Here is a 21,546-nt window from a genome sequence, read left to right as displayed (position 1 = left end):
AGAATCTGATTTCTGGTCTTCTAATTGTTTTGAGATGTGCCAGAGACTGAAACTGCCTGACAGAAAGACTCTAAATTATGTGACTGTTTTATGTGTGTGTTTTTTATTACTCTAATAAATAGAATTTAACTGGGAGTTGGAAGCTCTTGCCAGACTTCAAAAGAAAGCTTTTGGCAGAAATGGAATTGTATAGAAAGGTAATATCAGGACAACGCAATGGTCCTAGAGATTCTGAACAGAGATTGTACCACTTGTGGCAAGCTTCTCCAGCATAGATAACAGTAAAACAGTTTAAAGTGTTTCATGCAAATATGGAAGTAAATCAATGTAAAACGCTGATTTTATAAACACTTTTAAATGTTGTTGACTGGCAATATATTTAAAACTGGATTTTTTTTCTTTGCAATTTTTATTAAAATAACTGTACAGGTATAAAACTTATTGGCCCAAGACAACGATTTGCATATAGAGAAGAGTTATTTACAGCTCTGTTAAAAATATTGTTGTCCTGCTTCAGTACTCTTCCAAAAAAAAAGAAAACATTAAATATTTTAAATCTTATGATGTATTGCCAACACATGTTTGAAAGTTAAAATTTGGGATTTATTACTTGCTTTAAGTCTTACCACAGAGGTCACACGCTACATGACTTGAAGAAGGTTATGAAAACAGGGATTTGGCCACTTGCATTTGTATTAACTCAGTTTCAGTTAAATTGTTTTGTTAAGCATAGATACTTTATCTTCCTGGTTTTGATTACTACATTCCAAAAAAACAAAAACGACAACAAAAAAAAAACCTGTTCTGGTTATTATTCCTGCAAGGGAATCTCGATAAACTAAAATGTGAATATTAAGCCACCTTCCAGTGGCTTAATGTACTCCCATCCCCTCAACCCTCTAGAACAAGCCCTGGGTTATGCATACAGCAGATATTTATAATAATTCTATTTAGCTTCAGTATCTTTCCCAGTGTTACTCCTGCAGACGTTTCTATTATTTTCTTCTTGCCCTAATCTAGCACAGTACACTCTCTGGTGGTGTTATTTGTGAATAATCAAGAGGGTTTTTTTTAGTCTACTATGTTGCTTTTGCCCCACTTCGAGTCTGAGTTTGTAACAAGCTAAATGATGAGACTGAGCACCTACTACAAGAATCTTTTGCCTGCTACTTTCTTTTGGGTGGGTGGGGTAAGCCAAAAGGATGTGAAGAGAAATGGCAGTTAAAGGCATGGAAGGGGATGGAAGTTTTTGATAGAAGCAGCTTTTCTGGCAAGTACTGAAAACTGACGTGAATAAAAAAAAAAAAAAAAGCAAAAACAACAACAACAACAAAACCCACAGCAGAACAAGAAGAACAAAAACACATCTTGAAAGCTTAAAAGTAGTTTGTACATTGGCTCAATTCAGGTTCAAAAACTACCTTTCCATTCTTGACCAAAAACCATGAGCATTTCCGTGCTATTTGCAGTGGGAACCTCTAATGATTGCGATGGGTGAGATATGCTTTGTTTCTACTCTTACCTTTTTCCCCTTCCTTTTTTCACCCAGCCTTTTCTCACACTTGCCCTTTTCCTGTGGGTCTCCCGTGGCTTTGCCTTTCACATGTCCTCAGATCCTTCTCTCTCATTTCTGCCTCTCCTGCATCTTCCTGTAGGTGCACTTGTTTGTATTGACTGTCTGCATTTGTGTGCTTTTTTTCTCTCTGTTCCCTGTATTCATACACTCCTCATAGAATATGGAACTGGCAGCTTTTCTGAGTATAACTTGGTTTCACACATGCTGGGGTCATCACTTCTCATTGTTTCTATAAACACGTGATGGCATAGTTGTTCTTTCTAGCAATAGGGATATGGTGGCTTTTATAAATAAGGGAAATAGGTGGCCTCTGTTGTAGTGGAAACAATGGAAGCAGCAGTTAATTTGAGGGAAGGCAGTTTGCTTTTGGCATTTTGGTCTTCAGAAATGTGAAAAGTAGGTAGGAAAATAGTTTTAGTTGTAAATTTATCCTTGAAACTACAAATCTTTGCCCTATTTCTCACATGCAAGTATTGTGGAGAATTTATCTTCCGCTTTTAATTAATCAATCATCTAATTAATTTTGTCAGTAGTCCCAGTATTAGACAGGGGCAGGCAGTGGCTGAGGGAGAATGTGATAGCTTTGGTCTCCCAGCACATCGTTTGTCCAGAGAAATGTTTCTGGGTTCAGCCAGGAGGTTGAAATATGGAAGCTATACTGAAGTTACTTGAAGTTTGCTGTTACTTCTTTATAGTAATTTTTCCATCGCTATGTCAGCAAATGTTATATTCTCTGCCCATTTGGAAGTTAAGCTCAGTACTTGTAATTACTGGATGTTCAGAAGCTGCCCAATGTGAAGAATTGGTTTCATCCAACAGCTACTGCACAGTGCTGCTACTAACCTGAAATACAAAGAGTTGTGTGATTATTTTCATTGAGCGGGGTTGAAGGAAACTACGAGGTAAATACTGCTGCAAAGACTGGGATGAAGTAGAAATTAAAATGTTTGGGAAAGAGAAGGAGAAATGGCAAAGACTTGGAATACAGTTCATTTTCTCCTTCATTGAAGAAAGTGACATTAAAGCACCATATAAATAAGTACTTACTACTTAAAGGCCATATGTTCACTCTGATCTCTGTAAACCTGTTGATACTGGTGGGGATCAGCTGTTGTGTGGAGAGCATATATTGTTCTGAATTGATCACAGCATTTGGGACTTATCCTTGACTAAGTCTTTTCAAGTAGATATTATGGATTGGTTCTGGGATTAGATAGAAGATGCAGTGTTTTATCGGTGACCAGACAGGACGAGTCAGGTGGTTCTCACGGGCCATATGCTCCCTACATTCTAGCACGTTTTTGTTGATGAGTGAAGTGTGTCTTCTCAGCTGAAACAAGAGCTGTAAAGGTTTTGGGATTTGTTTATCAATGCACGTTTAGCTTTGTAAAGGTGAGAAGAAAAAGGATTTAAAGAGGGAATGAAGTAATCTTTGAAGGTTGATCTTTGTCATGGTTGGCTGAAACTTTTTTTCTGCAGTTTAAGCCGCCTTTCTTATCTGTTTCCTTTCACCATTCTAATTTGTTACTGGGATGATAAATAGTAATTGTCAGAGCCAGTGTACTCTTTGCTTTGGCTAAAGAAACAGGGGCATACTCACTGCTAAGAAACTTTTACTAAGATTGGATTAAGAATGTTTTTAGCGAACTTCATCAGGGATTTTCTTTAGGCAAGTTTGCATAAAATTGCCCATTAACTCTCCTCTGTGCTAGAATACTACTTTGCCTGTTAGGAGTAGGAGAGTCAGTGCTCTTGGCCCTGCTGGAGCTTTTTGATGCCTTTCTGTCAGACAGGGAAGTGTCAGCAGAGGATTAGAAAAGGTGCAAGAGCCTGTTCTCCTCCTGTACAAATATGGTTAGGCCGTGTTGATATGTGTTTGTCCTTTCTGTGCTGTATTTTAGTTCCTTATTAAGTAGGTGTTTTCTCAGTCTTGCCATCTGAATTGCAGAAAATACTTAAATATTGCTCTGAACCTTGAGTGTGTGTGTATTTGGCTCTTTTAGAGAGTCCCAGTTGCTTCTAGAGGCTGTCCAGTCTTCTATCTGCTCTGGTGTTGGTTGCCAGCTCGAGCCTCTGCAGCTCAACGTGGAAAATAAATGGCAGGACCGTAGCAGGTTAAATGTTATTTTTGAAAGCAGGGTTGACTAGTGATACTAGATCACTTGCGAATTTTTGGACTGAAATGTTAGTATGTTATTCCTATTTTTAAATCCGTGTGTTTCTTTGTGTAGTGAGGGCTGCTGTTAGTGGCTTCTGGTGCTTGAATCAATACAAGCTGGGTACAATAAACACGTTGCTGTTTTTCTGATACTCTTCTCCTTTTCTTTTCCCCACCCAATTTCAACGATCTTGAGATTTTTTTCACGGCGTTGTTGTCTCCAAATACATCTCTCATAGTAGTGTACATTCTAATCAGGAGGCTGTAGCATAGGCATGACTTTGGTACTCAGTCACTGTTACATTTTTGCATCCTAATTAAATTAGGTCTTCTCTGTGCTTTCATGTTGTTCTAATGTAAGGCAGACTATTCTAATGCAATGTGGATGAGATGTGTTAAAGCCTGTTACAGACTACCTTCCCATTGCAGGATGCTTCCAACATTTACCTAATGGAATACATGTAACTTAGGGTTTTTTTAGTAGTGAAAAGGGAGGCATGTGAGGACGGCAGAGAAATCTGTTTCTTCCAGTTTCATTCAGAATAAAAACATGTATGCTTCCCCCATTCTGCAATATTCAGAGAAGTGCTATGTAAAATGCACGTAAAATATGGAAGGGAAAAATTACTTGATTCTGTTTTTCAGAGTAGGAGCTCAGTGGAGATGTTGTGTATGAGCTCAGATATGGCCAGACAAATGAGGATCAGGGCTGTGCCATCAGAAAGGTGTTAGCTGGTCCGGTTCTCCTGAGGAAGGCTGCCGAAGTGGCTGTATTTAGGCAAAGTGCTTGATTTTCTTCAAATCCCTGTGTTATGGGGGCAGGGTCTGTGCAGGTTTGAGGAAAAGAGGAGTCAATTTCGCCTGTTGCTGTTTGTGATTGCTGTAAGTTGTGGAAGGAGTAAAACTGGTCACTGTCAGCGCTTTGAGCGCAAGCATTTGTTTGCTACCATCTTTTAGGTCCATATCACCTTACGTACCAAACCTGAAGCACTTCCTTCTGTGCAGCTGAGTGATGCATCTTTTTAAATATTCCATCCTAAAATGATGGGTGTTATCAGTTCATCCATTCTTCCACCCGTCCTGGTGAAAGCACCCGTGCTGTGTCTGTAGCCAGTGTTTGGCACATCGACATGGCTCTTCCTGCGCTGGAGAGGTTGTAGTGCCTGGCAAGGAGGCATTGTCAAACCCAGCAGCCTTCCTAGCTGTGCCAGCATCATATCTTGGATTTGTAAGAGCTGGTAGATTATTGAATACTTGTATTTGAGCAGTGAGTACATTTTCTGATTTTCAAAGAAAGCAATTGGCTTCGAATGGGGGACAGTTCCAAAAAGCTGACCTCTTATCTTTTGTGAGGTTTTACAGGGCTTAATAAAATAAGGATGGCCTTGCCAGCAGAGCGCAAGGTAAGGCTGGGGACTTGCTTTAAAAATGTATATTGCTCTATTCACTTTTAAATGTCCTGCCCTAAAGTGGGAGGGAAGACTAGTCAGACGGGTTGTGCAGGCTGGGGGTTCATTTATACAGACGTTATGAACTGGATACAGATAAATGACTCTGTCAGGCTGGATCTGTGGCAAAAGGGAAGTCCTGTTAGATGTTATGGTTATTGAATAACCATGAGGCTGCTTCCTTGGTGTGCTAGATTTTTGTAGATAATTTTGTTTTATGGCTTTCTAAAAGTGATTTATGAGCTTTATGTGCACGCTACCAGTGAAATTCTTTTGATTTGTGTGAAGTGGCAAAGGGCACACCCTGCCTTAAAAACAGGACAAGGAAATTTTAACAAAAGACTTTGAAAAATTCCTGCTCTTACAAAAAGTGCCAAAAGAACTTTAACCCTTTACTTCAGAACTCGGAAGAAAACTAAAGCTGCTCCAGTATTCATAACCGCACCGGCAGTCAGTGCAGACAGGAAGCTGGAAAACAGTAAAAATAAAGGACAATGTGCTCAGGTTTGGAGATCGGCGCTGCAGCAGGCGGAATTCAGTGGATGGAGGGAAACTTACAGCGGCTGCAAATATGGCTGGGCCCTCACTCAGCACTACACGCTTCTCTTTTCTTCCCTTGCATCTGAGATTTAACGAGCAGATATGGACTGAGGTTCAGGGTGTCCTTACTCAGACATTCCATGCCAGGTTAACCATTTGACAAAAATGACCATTGAATTTTAATCTGAAAGGCAGTAGTATCTGCTAATTATAAATTCACGTCCTTTCTAAAGCCTTTCTTGGAAGTAAGGCCCTTTAGAAAAGCTTATGGTCTCAGAAGGCAGCGAAATATCCACAGTAACTATGTTTCTCCTCTTCTTAGTTTTACTTAACAACAAGGATTGAACATGAGAATGTAGAATTGTGTAAGGGTAAAAAGCTTGGCTCTCCTATTCAGATAATGCTCAAGCAGGAGCATAGAAAGTGTTGCTGCAGCAGGAAAACAAACTGCCTGGAGTATGTGTGGATCCCAGCATCTTACTCAAAAAGATTTTGAAGTGTGACACTGCAGATTGATTGTGGCATTCTGTTTAGAGTTAGAGGATGTGTGGGCCCAAGTCAATTGAGGGATATTTTCTTTGGCTTTCTTCTTTTTCTTTTTTTTTTTTCCTCCTCCACTCTTAATGGTTGTTTAAAGGGGAGAACCTTTGAGGGAAGACCGGATGGGTTAAGCTTTGGAGTGCCTTGACCTGTAATCATTAGCAGTCAGCGAAGGCAGTAAAGAATGTTTATTTGCAGCTTCTAGCTTTGAGACTTTTGTACTTTTAGGAGTGCTGTAATCTTAACTATTCACTTGGATGGGGGGCTTCTGATGTCCTGAGACGGTACAAAGGATATTTTAATGATCATGGTACTTGGCTAGGGCTTGCTTCCCAGAAGGGTCGAGATCTCAGAGTTGGAGAAAGTCACATTTAAAAAGTGTCTTAATTTTGCAATAAGTGGAAATTCATCACAGAGGTCTGATATGTATTTGGGAAGTTCTCTGATACTTTAGAGCCTGTATAAAAAATGGAATACCTAAGACAAAAGGGGAATTAATCTTCTATTCCTATTGCTCTGAAAGCAAACAGGCAAATGACACAGTGGAGTTCTAATAATGTGCCATAACAGCCTTTGACTAAAGCCTGCTTTTGCTAATGTATCCAAGATCAATTCCATGTCGTAAACTAGGAACACGTTTTAGAAACAATTCTTAGGCAACATTTGAATTTCTAGTCATCCTTCATTTAAGTTTATTAGACTTTGAGGGACCCTCTACAGCTGCTGTTTTGACTCCAGTGTAAGCATGCACATGCAGAGCTCTCTAATGATTCAGTTAATGAGAACAGTCCTTGTAGCAAAGAAGAAAATGACAAGGCAATGTATTTGGCAAGTATATTTTCTTCTTCCCATTCATATGTTTTAGCAGACACTGAACACTTTCAAGTACAAGTGGATTCTTCAGGACTTTTCCAAGAGACATTCTGAAGACCCTTGTATTGGTAGCATGCTCTTATTTGTTAATATGAGACTTCTCTATTGTATGTGGCTGCTTAGATGTCTGCCTTCCCCTGTTTGGAAAGTTAGGATGCAAGACCTTAACTCCCAGGTGGGCTTATGGTACTGATTTTGATGTAAACCAGGTGTGCTTACAACACTTTATTATTAGGAGTATAGCTGGTACAAGCAATGGCTTATTTAGTGATGCTGGCATCCCCCAAGCAAACAGCAGGAATTGGTGTGGTCTGAAGCTGTTTGACGCTTCAACCTATTTTCAGCAAATCTAATGGCTTGGGCTGGAAGCCTGCGGCATCTGTTCCCATACAACAATGCAACTACACCAGGAAATCAAGCTGATGGATATGAATTGTGGAAAAGACTGCTGTGCAGCTGCTTGATGTTGCGCATTGAATGAGGCATATGGGATGCATTCATGTAAACACTGAAGGTACTGTAACAGGGGAGTCTGTTTTGCCACTTTGGAGTTTTCATACTGAAATGCAGAATGCAAGAAAGCACTAGGAAATTTAGTGTCAATATTTTGCAATACAGAAATATTATGAAATACTTGCAATTTGGGGGCAGTGGTGGGAAGGAAGGGATTTCCAGTCTTCTGTACAGCAAATGCTTAGTGTTTGCTGTGCTTCTGCAGCAGGTGGAACAGAACCAGTGAGGCGCGAACGATCCCCAACATGCATACAAACTCTGGATTTCTTCAGTGAAAGCGTCCTTGGAAAGTTCAAAAGCTTAGGATATCTTCCCATTCAACTCCTGCAATATGCATATTGAAAAGGATTTTACAAAATGAGTCATCCTTTTATAATTGTGGTTAATCTTTTCTCAGTACCCACAGAGATCCTGTGAGTTCAGAAGTTGTCCTCCCTAAATAAAGGATTTTGTTTTTCATAACATTGATTAGTTCAGTTGCTTCCCAGAGAAGATGAGATCTGAATTTTAGTGAAAGCAAAATAGTGGATAAAGATTGTGAATTTGCTTTCCAGGGATTATGTGAATGCTTTTAAACAGATAATTGTCAGTCAGTATTCTTCTCTGTGCATTTCTTTTGCAGTAAAAAGACATGCCTGAGTTTCTGGTGAGAGGTATGTTAACTGTGTGTGTTTTAGAGACAAATAGCTTATTTTCCAGCTTTGGAAAGCTCTTTGATCTCTTGATTAAAAACTGTGAATGCAACACTTATTTGGTGGTTTATTTGGGATTCTCAGGAGCGACTCTCTGCATTCTCTGACTTAGGGTGCTTGCCAAACTTCTTCCTTTTTCCCAAAGTCTGTCTTGTTTTTAGGAGGAGCCGAAAAAGGTTTGTTTCACATATGACCTGTTTTTGAATTTGGAGGGAAATCCACCAGTGAACCACCTTCGTTGTGAGAAGCTGACTTTCAACAACCCGACGAAGGAATTCAGACGCAAACTTATTAGGGCTGGAGGGGTAAGTGCCAGAGGAACTGGAGATCTGAAGACTTTCTGTTAAAAATTGTGTGATTTAGGTTTGTTCTGAGGTTTCTTTTTACCTGCAACCAAGTAAGCTATAGTTTTCTATGTTCACTTAAAGACCTCTACCAGGTTTTATTTCTGGTTATGGAGCAGCACTAGAAGCAGAATGAATCATTTGTGATTGGTGGTACTTTATTTTCAATTTGAATATCACTTCTAACATCCAAGCAGTAAAGCCACTCTGGAAATGGAGATCTATGGGTGTTAGATGATGTCCATCAGGCACTCAGTTATTGTTGACGTTCCTAGTGTCATGAGCTCTATCTGTGTAGAAAAGGGAGAGGCTTCCAGTGTATTCCTTACTAATCTTTGTCACAGGAAAGATCAGCAGATAGCATTTGTTGGTCAGTAAATGTCCTCTAAACCTGGGTTTGGATCCTTGTGGCCTAGCTAATTAAAAAGTAAGGAAAAGTGTTATAGAATTCAGAGTAAAAATGGGTGTGGGAGGAAAAAGCTGTATTCTTGAAGCCATGATAAGGTTATGGGTTACTACACATAGTTGTTGGATAAACTGTTACTTCTGGGAAATTAATACGCAGTGATAGACTAAAGAAATTATCCTTAAGTAACTACAAGATGTAGGTCAATTAGTAAGGGCCGTGTAGTGCATAAAGTTTTTAACCAGAGGTTGTCATGACTCTGAGACACCCCATATATAGTAATGCATAATTCTGTTTTCTTTAAGGACTTTATTCAAAATGGTCTTGACTGCTGGCAAAACTTTCTTCCGAAAAACATTTCTAACCTAAACAATTTATTAAAAAACAAACAAAAAAAAAAACAGTGAAGTTTGTCAATAATAAATCTCAAGTGTAGTAAGTATTCCAAGCAGATTTGTCCAGATTTTCCTCAGAATGCCAGTGCTTTTCTGTGTTGGGTATGAAGAAGGTGGTGCTTATTTTCAGCCATAGGATGGCTGGAAAATCATTTACACTCTAGGATTTTAATATCTCATTATTGTGTTCCTTAAGTATTAAATTGTTTCAATGGTGAATCACATTTGGTGGAACTTTTCCATAGGGTTACTCTGACAGAATATACGGGAGGTAAGAAGGAAAGCTGTTTCATAGAAATCAGCACTTCTTAAGATCTTGTCAAGGGAGATACCCAAGGTCTACTTTTTTCTTTTTTTTTTTTTTTTTCCTGAACAAGTGAAGTCTTGCTCATTCCTTCCAGATTTCCCTTGGTATCTGTTTGCAAAGTAAGAGCATTTGCAGCAGAACACGGGTTTTTGTCCAGAGCTCTGTTGCCTGCTTTTACTCAGAATATTGGAGGTCCCTTTAGGAAAGGTACTTAATGCTGCACATTCCTTTGAATTGTTGTGGTTTTCATGTTCAGTATTTCAGGAGTTGCCTTGAGACTGAGCATCTTAACTGGAATTGTCTAGACAATAATTTTTATGGCCTTTAAGGTGGGGAAAAAATAATCTAAAAGATGAATTAGTGTGTTAACTGGGCAAGTGACTTAGTATAATCATGTGTTAATAGTATGTTCACCTTTTCTCATACATAGTTTTTTCCCTCTCTGTTACTAGGTGATGGTAATGCCAGAAGGAGCAGAAACAGTTTCAAGGCCAAGTCCCGATTATCCTATGTTACCCACAATACCACTCTCTGCCTTCTCTGATCCTAAGAAGAACAAACCATCCCACGGGTCAAAGGTCAGTGTAACCTGCTTTTTCATCGTTTTGAGGTGAAGAAGTCTCTTACAACTCTATGAATAAGAGCTTGTTCTGGCTACTTCTAATTCTGAAAACTTTGTCCTTCTACTCTGTAGTTCAGTCTTTAGGAAGTCTACATTGGCCTCCTTTCCTGTGCCATTTTTTCCTAAGTAAGACTGTCCATTTCCTAGTAAATACAAGGAGGTGGAGTCATCAGAGACAGAAATTGTCATCCTGTTTAAGCTTGAAATAAGAATTGTCAGGGTAAGAATTAGTTGTTCTTTTTTTTTTTTTTTTCTTTTTAATCTTATTTTATACCAGAGTAATGCAGTGAAGACTGCTTTGGAAATATGTACCTAAATATGCACCCACAGTTCCAAACCAGCTAATGTTGTGGAACTTATAATGTTAACTGCATCAATAATTTACTTGCCCTCTAAATTTAGGAAGCATTTTCATGATTTGGTAAGCTTATCTACAAAGATCTTTTGAAAGAAAATTAAATGCCCAAGACTGAGAATTATTGGTGAACCGTATCTTCCTGCTGAACATGAAGATTTATCTGTATTAGCAGATAAAGTTGTATCGAGTCCTCTCTGATTGTTTTGACTTGTCCTTAATGCTGAAGATGAATTGTGTGGATCTTTCACTGTTATGTAAAGCTGTGCTCTAATTCCTGTGGGATTTCAGTTTCTTAGCAGCAAGGCTAAGTAGAGAGTCAGCACTTCCTCTGTCTTTAGGACTACTTGGCATAGTGGTGGAAAAAGCATAAAATATGCTGCATTTGGTCAAGCTAGTGATTTCAAGATTTGATGTTTGCCTCAGCAGTATCTAGTTCTTGAGACTTCAGAAGAAGCTTAAGTTTTCTTTTTTACTTGTGTAATAAAGCTACTTTTCTGTAATTTTACATAGGAGAAGCAATCCATGGGCAATGCGCTTTGAAGCAGATTACATATTCTTTATCAGTCTGAACAGTCACAAATATTAATAGCGATACATTTTATGGTGTAATACAATTCCAATACTCATTTTCTTCAAGGCTCTAAACACTTCAGGCACTTCAGTCATGTCTTCTGATGTTGACATGAAACGGAATAAGGATGCCATAACTATTAGTGGCTGATTTAATTTTGGTCAGGAATTAAGCATTAGAAAACAGAAGACAAAAGAGGAATAAAGGGCTCTGACACAAGCTCTGGTGAAAATTGCTGGTAGCTAAAGAGACAGTAAGTCACCTGCATCTCGTCCCCCAGATTGCCCTCAGAGGTGTGTGTGTGTTTGCATCTCAGCATGTCCAGTTCATACTCCAGTGTCTGCTGTTTAAATCTGTGATTAAAGTTGATGAAATGCCTGCAAGTATCAGAGGCTCTGGCTCTCCTGCAGTTGTGGGGGGATTGAGTATTTTTAAGTTGCCGTGTAATTGACGTGGTGAGTTTAAAGTTAGGCTGTGACCATAGCTTGTATTTGCTGTGGATGTGTTTAATGTAAAAAAGATATCAAAGAAATTTGACTGTTTTTTCCTTAAACTTGGTGTGAAGTATGACTTTGTATAACAAACACTACATGAATGGGTTTCCTCTTATCTGGCTTCAGATGTTAACCCTGCAGATTTAATCTGAATTAAATACGTAGCCTCCCTTTATAAGCCATGGGAAGGAACAGGTGTTTGTGAAATGTGTTTCTTCCTGTCCTATGGTAGATGTTGAAGTGCATACTGTCAATTTCTGTCCATCAACTGTAGGGAAATCTAGATGTCTGCCTTGGAGGTAGATGAGTACATTTTGCAATGGTGGATGTAAGTCTACAAGAAACAAGGTGCTTCAGTGTGATATGAGTTTTTTTTTTTCTCAATTCTGTGTAGAGTTTCAATTTCATACCTAGCTCGCATGTTTCTGTTACTAATACTTAGGATGCAAACAAAGAAAGCAGCAAGGCATCCAAGCCACACAAAGTAACCAAGGAGCACAGAGAGAGGCCAAGAAAAGACTCTGAGAGCAAAAACTCCTCCAAAGACCTTGAAAGAGAACAAAACAAGCCTTTGAAGGACTCCTCCAGAAAACCCACTGAGAACAAACTGCCTAAGGAGGAGAAAGCACCTCCAAAAGCTGCTTTCAAGGAACCAAAACTGGCCGTGAAGGAGACCAAACTGGAGAATACTTCTCCAAAGGGTGGGCCGCAGCCGGAATTAAAGTCTTCCAGCAAAAGGCCCTCCAATGTGGAGTCACCAAAGCCTAGTGCCAAAAAACAAAAAAAGAGTAGCTCCAAAGGGGTAAAAAATATTCTGGGGACATCTCCCAGAACCTCATCTTCCTCATATCCAGAGAAGAAACCAACTAAGGAGAAGATGAATGCCAAAGTGGAAAAGGTAAAATCTGAGAGTGAGGCCAAGGAGATCAAAAAGCCTGTGGAAATGGAGGAGTCAAATTCAGAAGACGAAACTTCTTTCAAGTCAGAGGTGAGTAGGGATTGGTCCTTTACCAGATTTTTAAAATCACGATGCTTAAATCCTTGCATGAAAAGACAGTCAGAATTATTCCCTCAGACAAGACCAAGAATCAGATTGGCACACGCTTGTCTGGGCTGTATCTCAGACAAACTACTGTTTGAAAATTTGGTCATTATTAATCACTGCAGCTGCCTGGCTTACCTGGTTCAGATATGCAGTGCTGTGCAGGTTTATCTGCAAGCACGGTTATCTAAATGTTGGAGTTTAAGGTTACGGTATCTCATTCATTCCCTACAACAACATTGATAGAGCAAGAGTATAGTAAGTATATACAGACTTTCTACCTACTTATAATATAATGTTTTTGAACCTGGTCTTAATTCAGAAATTGAGTGAATAACTTTAGGGATTTTTTTTTTCAGAAATATATAAATGTAAATAACTCTATGCCTGACAGCCTGTGAGAAATGTTATTGGCTAAGGCTCAAAATACAACCACGTGCCATTAAATCTAAATTGTGTTGTAAAACAAACCAAATTGTTATTCTACTACTATTTTTAAAAGCTGTCTAAATATCTTTTTCCTCTTTACAAGTAAGAACATTTCTCACCCTCTATCTTCTGAAAATTGTTTACCCAAAGAAGGCAAAAAAAGGAGTTGAAAGGCACAACCCAACCCAAACTGACTACTTTTCTTGCATATTTTGTTTACTCTAAAGAAGCTATATGTCTTCTAATAGGTTTCACAGGATAAGGTCACATGAGTTTTTTGAACTGCGTACTACTGTCTGCTTTTAGAATGATTTGTTTTACTAGAGTGAATTTCCTAGGGACAGCGATTTAATCAGCACCACAATACAGTAAGTATTGATGTGTTTATTTCAGAAAGGGCTTTTGCAGAAGATTCCTAATAGAAGAGTTTATTAGGGAGATGCTAATTTAAGTTACTCTGCAAAGATTTTTCCAGACTGATTGAGCGTGAAGCTTGTAGATTAAAAAGAACCAGCTCCTCTCCACTTTAAACCTTGTACCTGAAGTGCATCAGCCCCTCATCTCTGTACACCTCGCTACAAGCTTCTCTTTTCTGCTGCTCTCTAAGGCCTGAATGGCTTGTAGCTCCTTATTTCTTAGGTGTCTGTCCCTTGGGACTTGCCATGCAGCTGTAAGCTGATAGCATTGTTAAGACTGTGCTGTGAAACCACCAACTGTGGTTGTGGTTCCACGGTGTCTGCTGCAGGCCTGTCTTGCCCCCACCAAGCTTTGTATGCTTCTGTGTCCTCTCTTGCACCAGCTCTGGTGTCTGTTGGATGCCTTACAGAGCTATTTGAGTGCCTGCCCAGGAGGAGGATGGGAATACTCAGTGTGACGGAGGGGGAACTGTGGCAGCTTTCTGTCAGCTCAGCTTAGGTTTCTGTGGAATTTGAAGCTTAGGGATATAACTGCATAATGCATTGGCGTCAGCAGAGAAGACCGAGTTCCTTTTCCATCCTGGGAGGGTCTTTCTGCTCCCAACACTGCAGTTTGCTACTCCATCGTTTGTATTGGTACAGCTGTTTGTGGCTCTCTGTGGTAAGCCACATCACTAAAGTGAATGAGCAGCTGGAGGTGGACCGGGGCCCGGAAACTCTTAAATCAGCTTTCCTGCTGAAGCCAACGTATTGTGCAACATGCTCTGAGGCTGCAGCGCCACGATTGCTTTGAGTTGACATCTTTGCAGGCTGCTGTTGAAAGGAACGGTCTTGCTCTCATTTGTGCTGCTGGCATGAGAGCTCGTGTGACTTTGCAGTGGGCTGGAGGAGTTCCTCCTTCCATTTCAGCTCCTGCTGAAAGTTAGTTGTTCCTTTTTGTGTATTCTTTTTTCCATCAAGACCAGTTCCCTGATCTGGCCTCATGCTTGGCTGCCTAAATGCTAGTGCTGACAAAAGGGAGAGGCTGAGATGTGAGGGTTGGATCTCTTTTTTCCTTTGTTAGCGTATGCCTTTGTCATATCACGGTGACAGTAACGGCAGCCCAAGCATGCGGAGCCCGTCTAGCGGGATGCCTGCTAGCTGGTTGAAATAGCCAATACAGTCAATGACAAAAAGAGAAGAGGGGGGGACTTTACAACTTCTGGCTTCTGCTTCTCAAGCCCTGTTAATTTTTTTTAGGGAACACCTGCTAGATTATCAGGAATGAATGATGGTAAGATGGAATCTGAGAAAGAAACAGGAGCTGTGCTCTCTCATCTTGAAAACATTGCCCTTTACTTTGCTGTAATTTTACTAGACAAACACATATGCTGCAGAGTGCAGCACATGGATATTGGCGTTGCTAAATTATTCTGCTTTGCTACTGAATAATTTGCAAGGGTAATAATACCTATTTTTGACATCCTGCGTCCACCCCTTTTCCTTTTGTAGGAGTTGAATAAATGCAACTCTAATCTTTAGTGATAAACTATAGGGGAGGAGGGCAGTATTGAGATGAAAATCCTACAGCTTTCACCAATTAATGCCCAAAGCTGCAGACATGCCTCTTTACCTGTTGACAGTATTGCTCTTGCAGTATTAACATCTTCTGTAACAAAGCTTGTTGATCAGTGGCAATGTGAGGTGTTTTTTTTTGTTTTCTAACATCAGGATTCGATAGCAGAAATAGTAGGTGCATTCTCAGGAGTGGAATTGAAATGCTACATTTCCAGGGAATTACTTAAAAACAAGCAAACAAAACTGTGCTGTTACAGTACATCAAGAATCTTTAAACTAGGTTCCACTGAGAGAGTAAAAACCTGGGAGATGATTGTAAGTCACTCCTGCTGTCAGGGAGGAAATAGTTGATTTGCTTTCACTGCCACCTCGTGGCAGTGCGCTAAAGCATGCCAAAGCTGTGCAACAGCTGATCCTGTGCTCAAAAACTTACAGAGCACTAAATCTTGGCTTCTGGATGTCATTAGGAGCAGTAGTTTCTAACTTTTTTTTTTTTTTTTAATCAAACATTTACTGCACACTACTGCCAGTGGAGCTGGTTTCACAAGAGTTTAGCTGGTTTTTGTTAGGTTTTCAGAAGAAACTGGAAACAGTCCAGTGGATCACTAACATCACAGTAGAAATAACTGTTTTGAGGGCATACTCAAAAGTTGGGATATCTTTAAGTTTCGGAGTTAGATGAGTTCAGTAGGACAGGTATCTTTTCCACATCTAATGATGAGTAAGAAATGATCAGAGAATGTCGGTGGGTTAAAATATGTACAGGTCTGGAAAAAGCTAACTTTTTTAAAAGAAAGCATTGACAATTGTGCTGGGTTGCATGCCAGTCATCTTTTGCATCTCACAGTAAGGTGTTTTTTTTTCACTTTGGCATTTTTCAGGTGCTGTTTTTTTTGTCACTGAGATTATTTGAAACTACTGGCATGAAGGATTTTGTTGGGACCTTTTGATGCTGCTACCCAAGTGTGCTGGGCTACGGTGCACTGAAGTTTTCACAAATGTTTTTATTTACCTTGCCTTTGTGTATTTGATGCAACTCTGAGAATTGCATTCAGTGATGTATGGTGTTTTAGAGTGCTCAAATGTTTCTGTCTTGCTGTGCTTTGTGCTCTGTGCTGATTCTCCGGATTAGAAGGGTTAAGATTTTTTCTTTTTTTTTTTTTTTTTCCCTTTTATGGGGGGTTAAGTCTGTGCAGTCCAGCCCTTCCAACTCCAGCTCCAGCTCCGACTCCAGCTCTGACTCTGATTTCGAGCCATCTCAGAACCACAGTCAAGGTGTGTTGCGAGAAATAAAATTTGTTAAAGTCTTCCTTGCATAATATTAAAAGGCTCATGAGAATTAGATCTGTTTCCGCAGTGCCATATACAAGGCTAATACACTTTCTTTTATGGAACTGTGTGTTGAAGCTGTGATGTTTCAGCAAGAAAAGGCAACAATGTCATAGTGTAGTTATGACCAAGTACGTTTCTGGTTTGGGCAATTAGTTTATGACTAGGGTATCTCTCTGGATTTGGATTTCTCCCTGTTGACTTTGGTTTCTATCGCAGCTTATAAATGTGTGTTGCTGCCTGATCTTATAGCATCATCAGAATTTTTCCTCCAATGCCATATATGTTTTACTAAAAATTAGAAATGTGGCATTCATCATTTGGCTAGTACATAACAGGTTGTCTTTCTCTGATTTCTCCACTGATAATCCAAAGAGAGATACTGTAGCAATAATAAGTGTTCTAACCCTAACAAGTGCAGTATTACTACAGATACGGTCTATTGAGTGACATTTAAAATAGTCCCCAAATACATGAAGAACATGTCCTTTTTTTTTCATTGCAGAAGAGTAGGAGGGTTATGGTGGAACAGAGTGCTTTACAGAAATAGGGATGTTTGTCAATTCTGCTTGAGTTTTGAGATTAGAACGTGTTCTTTTGGCAACTTCTCTGTGCAAAGCAAAAATACCAGGGTATTCTTCCCAAGAAATCTTGATTGATCTTAAGGATAACTAATCCAGTGTAGATCAGGGAGTTCAGATGGAGTTCTGCCATGTGTCCTAGACCAGTACTGATCTGCTTTCTCCCCTCTGATCCTAGGCCCGCTGCGCTCCATGGTGGAAGATCTGCAGTCAGAGGAGTCGGATGATGATGACAGCTCCTCTGGAGAAGAGGCAGCAGTCAAAGCAAACCCAGTCAGCCGGGATTCCAGGTGGTACCAAATCACGAAGAAAGATGTTTGCTGTCTCTTTGCCCTCCATGTTTGGTATTTTTGCATGCCCTCTGTTTGGAGGAATCAAAGTAACAGGGCTGTGCATGAGAGGAAGGCGGGAGAGAAGAAGCGAATGAGCAGATGTGTCAATGAAAGCAGCAGGGTGAGAACAGAATTGGATAAGGAGAAATCACTGGAGCTGAAAGAGAGGGAGCTACTGGAAAGTGGTGTGTGTTGAGCTTGCAGGTGTTGGTGACTGAACCCCTTAAAATAATCACCTAATTGTCATCTTTAGATCTCTGGTGGGCTGAATGGTGTGTGACAGCTTTGATCTGCAGAGATTAGAGATGCGTTGTGGAAGCTGTCGGCATGTGTGCTCTTCTTGCTGTGTCTTCACTGATGGTGCATGCAGGCAGTTGGTTACTTGACTCCTATGGGACTTGGTTAACAGCTGTTTCCTGCTTTAGTCAATGGAAATAGTTGAATTTCATCCTTCTCCCCTCAGGAAACACTGATGCAGCCAAAATCTGGAGTCTTAGGCTGAGTATTTGAAACCAAATGCTTGGCCTAGATAGCAGCTGCAAATTTTACGTAGTGCTTGTGTTCACCAAAAAAATCTGTTGCACTCTGTCATTATCAGCTAAACAGGAACTGAGAGATTTTAAAGAGTAATTTTATTTATTTTTTTTAACCTTTAAGGGGATAGGTAATAAATATTTTTTTCAAACTCATCAAAAGTAGGATACTTTCATCTGTATGGCATGAGAATAAAGAGGAAATCTAGGTGATCTACGTAATGCTCTAGGTGATCCTACTCGGCAGGGGGGTTGGTCTAGATAGTCTTGAGAGGTCCCTTCCAGCCTCAGCTGTTCTGCGATTCTTTGAAATCTCAAATGTCACGACATAGCAGAAACACTAAATAGATACGTTTTTTGTTGCTTGGGTGCTCCATGGAGATGTTAACAAGCCTCTCTTGAGCAAATACTCTGTTTTGAATGTTTTTGAACCCACAAAATGCAGTTGCCATTTGGAAAAATCAGGTGGTACTTGGTTATTCAAAGGGAATGTGAGTATGGGAGAGCTGAACTGCTAGCTGTAACGTGTAAACTAAAGCTGTCTCTTTTGCCTGCCTGGGAAATGGAAAATGGCAAAGGTGATGTCAGGTGTGGAAAAAGAAAATTCTTGGGAATTACAGATAGACTTTGTCTCACAGACAATTTGGTAGACTGTAATAAAGAACAGAAAGAGCGGGCATCATTTCTGCTTCACTTAGCTGTCAACCGAACCGTACACAGTTAGATACTTTTCCCATTGCTTGTTGACGCTAATTCTGTGCTCCTTGTTTTCCAGACTGAGCCTTAGTGACAGCGACAGTGATAACAGTGCGGACTCTTGCCTGCCAAGTCGAGAGCCGCCTCCTGGTCAGAAACTGCCTGCAGCAAATAATAAGGTATTGAATCCTATGTGCCCGTGCAAAATTGCTTTCCACCAGTGCTGGTTCCTGCATCATGTTCAATCCATGATGCTAGTTCTGGCTTGCACTGATGCTTCTCTATTTCACTTTCTTCATCAGAGAGGTAATTTCTCCTGATTCAGTGCTGTGTATCCAAATCATTAAGCCATCATTTTGTCTGAACTACTTTTGGTCCCTGATGTTGATTCGTTTTACCCTCAGGCATCTGGAAGAAAAAGCCCAGAGTCTTGTAACAAGCCAGAAAAGATCCTGAAGAAGGGAACGTACGACAAGGTATGTTTGAGAATTTGCATATCATGGAACTGTTGGATGTTCACTAACATTTCTGTGTATAAAATAATTTGAGCCAGCCTAGCATGTTCAGATTATTCTGCCTTGGCAGGTTAATGGCTTGAGTATAATGAAAAACAGATGCTGAAAGGATAGACTTTGGAGAGTAACGCTAAAGAAATTGTGTATATTAGATAGACCCCCAGGTCTTTTCCATGTGCAAAATATTAAAATTGTTTTATGCTTGCCCTTTGAACCATTGATGTGGCCACTGCTGCAGTGGTGAGTGCTTCTTCATTAAAAGGCAGTTTTAATGTGTCTTTGATCTTACAAATTAAGGATTTTTTCAAGGCTCTATTTTGCCTATAGTTGAAACCTTTGTTCAGTGAAACTCCCTTCTTTTCTTGCCTCCAGGGAGAGTCAAGCAGCGTATGTTCTCCTAAAGAATGTCTGACTTGCAAGCAAATAGTCAAATCCCAAGTTGTCCAGAAAGTTTCCCCCCCTTTGATTTTTCTCATCAAGCAATTAAGTGGGAGCTTAATACTTCTTTCTAATCACAGAATCAATCTGTAGCTCTCATCCTTTCCTGTTTTAAGACATTTTCAACAGGATAACAGATCACAGGTTAATTGCTTAATGTTAGGTTTAAGTGTGATCTTGGAGATACTTGCATCTGAGTTTCCTGCTGGCTACAAAATTTTCTGCCACTGAATACTGTTAAACATAGCTGAGATGGCTTATCTGAGAAGAGGTTTGTAGGAAATGGTACCTTTTATTAGACTTCTTAATACAGATAGAATGGGACACTTGAGAGCCATTGAAGAGAGAGAATGCCTGAAATTATCACCAGTTTTTACAACTGTCAGTGTTTTTATAAAAGATATTAGCTTTGCCAGAATGTATAGCATTCAATACTATTTAGGTGTTTGGGGAAAAATGCTTTTTTCTGTGTGCTAAGGAGGAGTATGTTTCGCTATATTTTTTTTGCCTTGGTACAATTACATAAATGAGTTCAGCTTTGCTTATACAAACATGAACAACTCTGGGACAGCTTTAGAGATTAAGAGTCTATCCCCTGTGAGCAATAGTGTGCCAGGAACTTGCCTTGTTGGCTGCTTAAATTAAAAAACAAAACCACTGACACAAAAACAACCAAACAACCCCGTGTATATGAACAATTAAAATGATACTGAGCTTGTAAATAATCCTGCATTTCCCACTGTGGGGTGTGTGTGTAAAACTAACTGGGAACAGAGCGCTCTCAAATAATTTTTTTTTTTTTACCTAAACACAAATAGGTGCTCAGATTGCTAGGGTGTTGATCACGGAGCATTGGTGCAGGTGTCTTCAGGTAATGGGTAGTTATTAGTACAGCCTGCTGATGAAGAACTTGCTCTGAAGTTGACCTAGCTGAAGGATTTCACCTTGTTGAGGTCCTCTAAGCTCAAAGTTTTTGGCAGTGTCTTAAAGCTGGTTACAGGTGAGCTCAAAGGTTCTGATCATGTCTTAAAGCTGGAGGCAGATGCTTATTTATTGGTGTCATTTAATAGCCTAGTTGTTGGTATTCAGGCCATCTGTATTTCCATGAAGTCTGTAGTCTCCCAATACTTGAGAGAGGAGGCAATAAAATAAAAAAAAGGTGGGGGGGAGGTAAAATTGAGAATAAGAACATCTGTGAAAGGGCCTTGTGTTCCTCTGATCCTTGCTAGGAAAGTCACTGGCAGCCATACAAACATGCCATGTATGTCACTGTTTCTGTTCATGCCTCCCTTACAGGCCTACACTGATGAATTAGTGGAGCTTCACAGGCGACTAATGGCACTACGAGAGCGCAATGTGCTACAGCAGGTAGAGATCATTTGTCAGCTTTCTGGCAGGCCGTTGGACTCTGGTAAACTTGGTGTCCAAGGGTCTCAGGCAGACCCCTGTGACCTTTCACTTGCCTCTCCTCATGAGAGGGTCTGGTTTACTTCGAAAGCAGATACATAGAAAAAAATCAGGTGTGCATGCAATGTTTTTATTGGAAAAGGTACAGAAGAGTCCATCTTTTCCTCTTGTCATCCTGCTAGCTGTCTCAAAGCTGGGCAATCTCAGTGTAATTGAAAAGGAAGCATGTTCCCAGGTCACCTTCCAGACGGAGCTAGTCAGGAGTGCAGGAGGAGCTGGTTTGCTTTTCTGGGAGATTTTCTTCTTGCAAGAGAGACATGTCCCTGAGGCTTTTCTAAAGGGATAAGAGAAGGACTGGATGGGTTGCTTTGTATCTGCTGGCCCTTCCAGTGTACTTAATCTGATGGGCTCTCTCTCTATGTCGTTGCTTGTCT

General features: G+C 40.1%; 1 protein-coding gene and 1 long non-coding RNA gene across 2 annotated transcripts in view; both read left to right on the top strand.

Annotated features, from left to right (window-relative positions):
* The window catches only part of MLLT1 (MLLT1 super elongation complex subunit), a 32,623-nt gene that overhangs the window by 6,638 nt on the left and 4,439 nt on the right, over positions 1 to 21,546 (top strand). The window contains exons 4-11 of the mRNA XM_084498498.1: positions 8,502 to 8,645; positions 10,245 to 10,370; positions 12,280 to 12,825; positions 16,469 to 16,556; positions 17,370 to 17,481; positions 18,832 to 18,931; positions 19,157 to 19,228; positions 21,002 to 21,073. Coding sequence (XP_084354624.1) covers positions 8,502 to 8,645; positions 10,245 to 10,370; positions 12,280 to 12,825; positions 16,469 to 16,556; positions 17,370 to 17,481; positions 18,832 to 18,931; positions 19,157 to 19,228; positions 21,002 to 21,073 — 1,260 coding nt within the window. The remainder of the gene's footprint in view (positions 1 to 8,501; positions 8,646 to 10,244; positions 10,371 to 12,279; positions 12,826 to 16,468; positions 16,557 to 17,369; positions 17,482 to 18,831; positions 18,932 to 19,156; positions 19,229 to 21,001; positions 21,074 to 21,546) is intronic.
* LOC311423918 lies at positions 5 to 8,110 on the top strand. Its single transcript, XR_014685939.1, has 3 exons — positions 5 to 7,310; positions 7,480 to 7,649; positions 7,854 to 8,110. It is a non-coding gene; the product is annotated as an uncharacterized lncRNA (long non-coding RNA).

Source organism: Aythya ferina (assembly GCF_964211825.1).
Source record: "Aythya ferina genome assembly, chromosome: 26".
Taxonomy (NCBI): Eukaryota; Metazoa; Chordata; class Aves; order Anseriformes; family Anatidae; genus Aythya; species Aythya ferina.
This window is presented reverse-complemented; position numbering and strand designations above follow the sequence as displayed.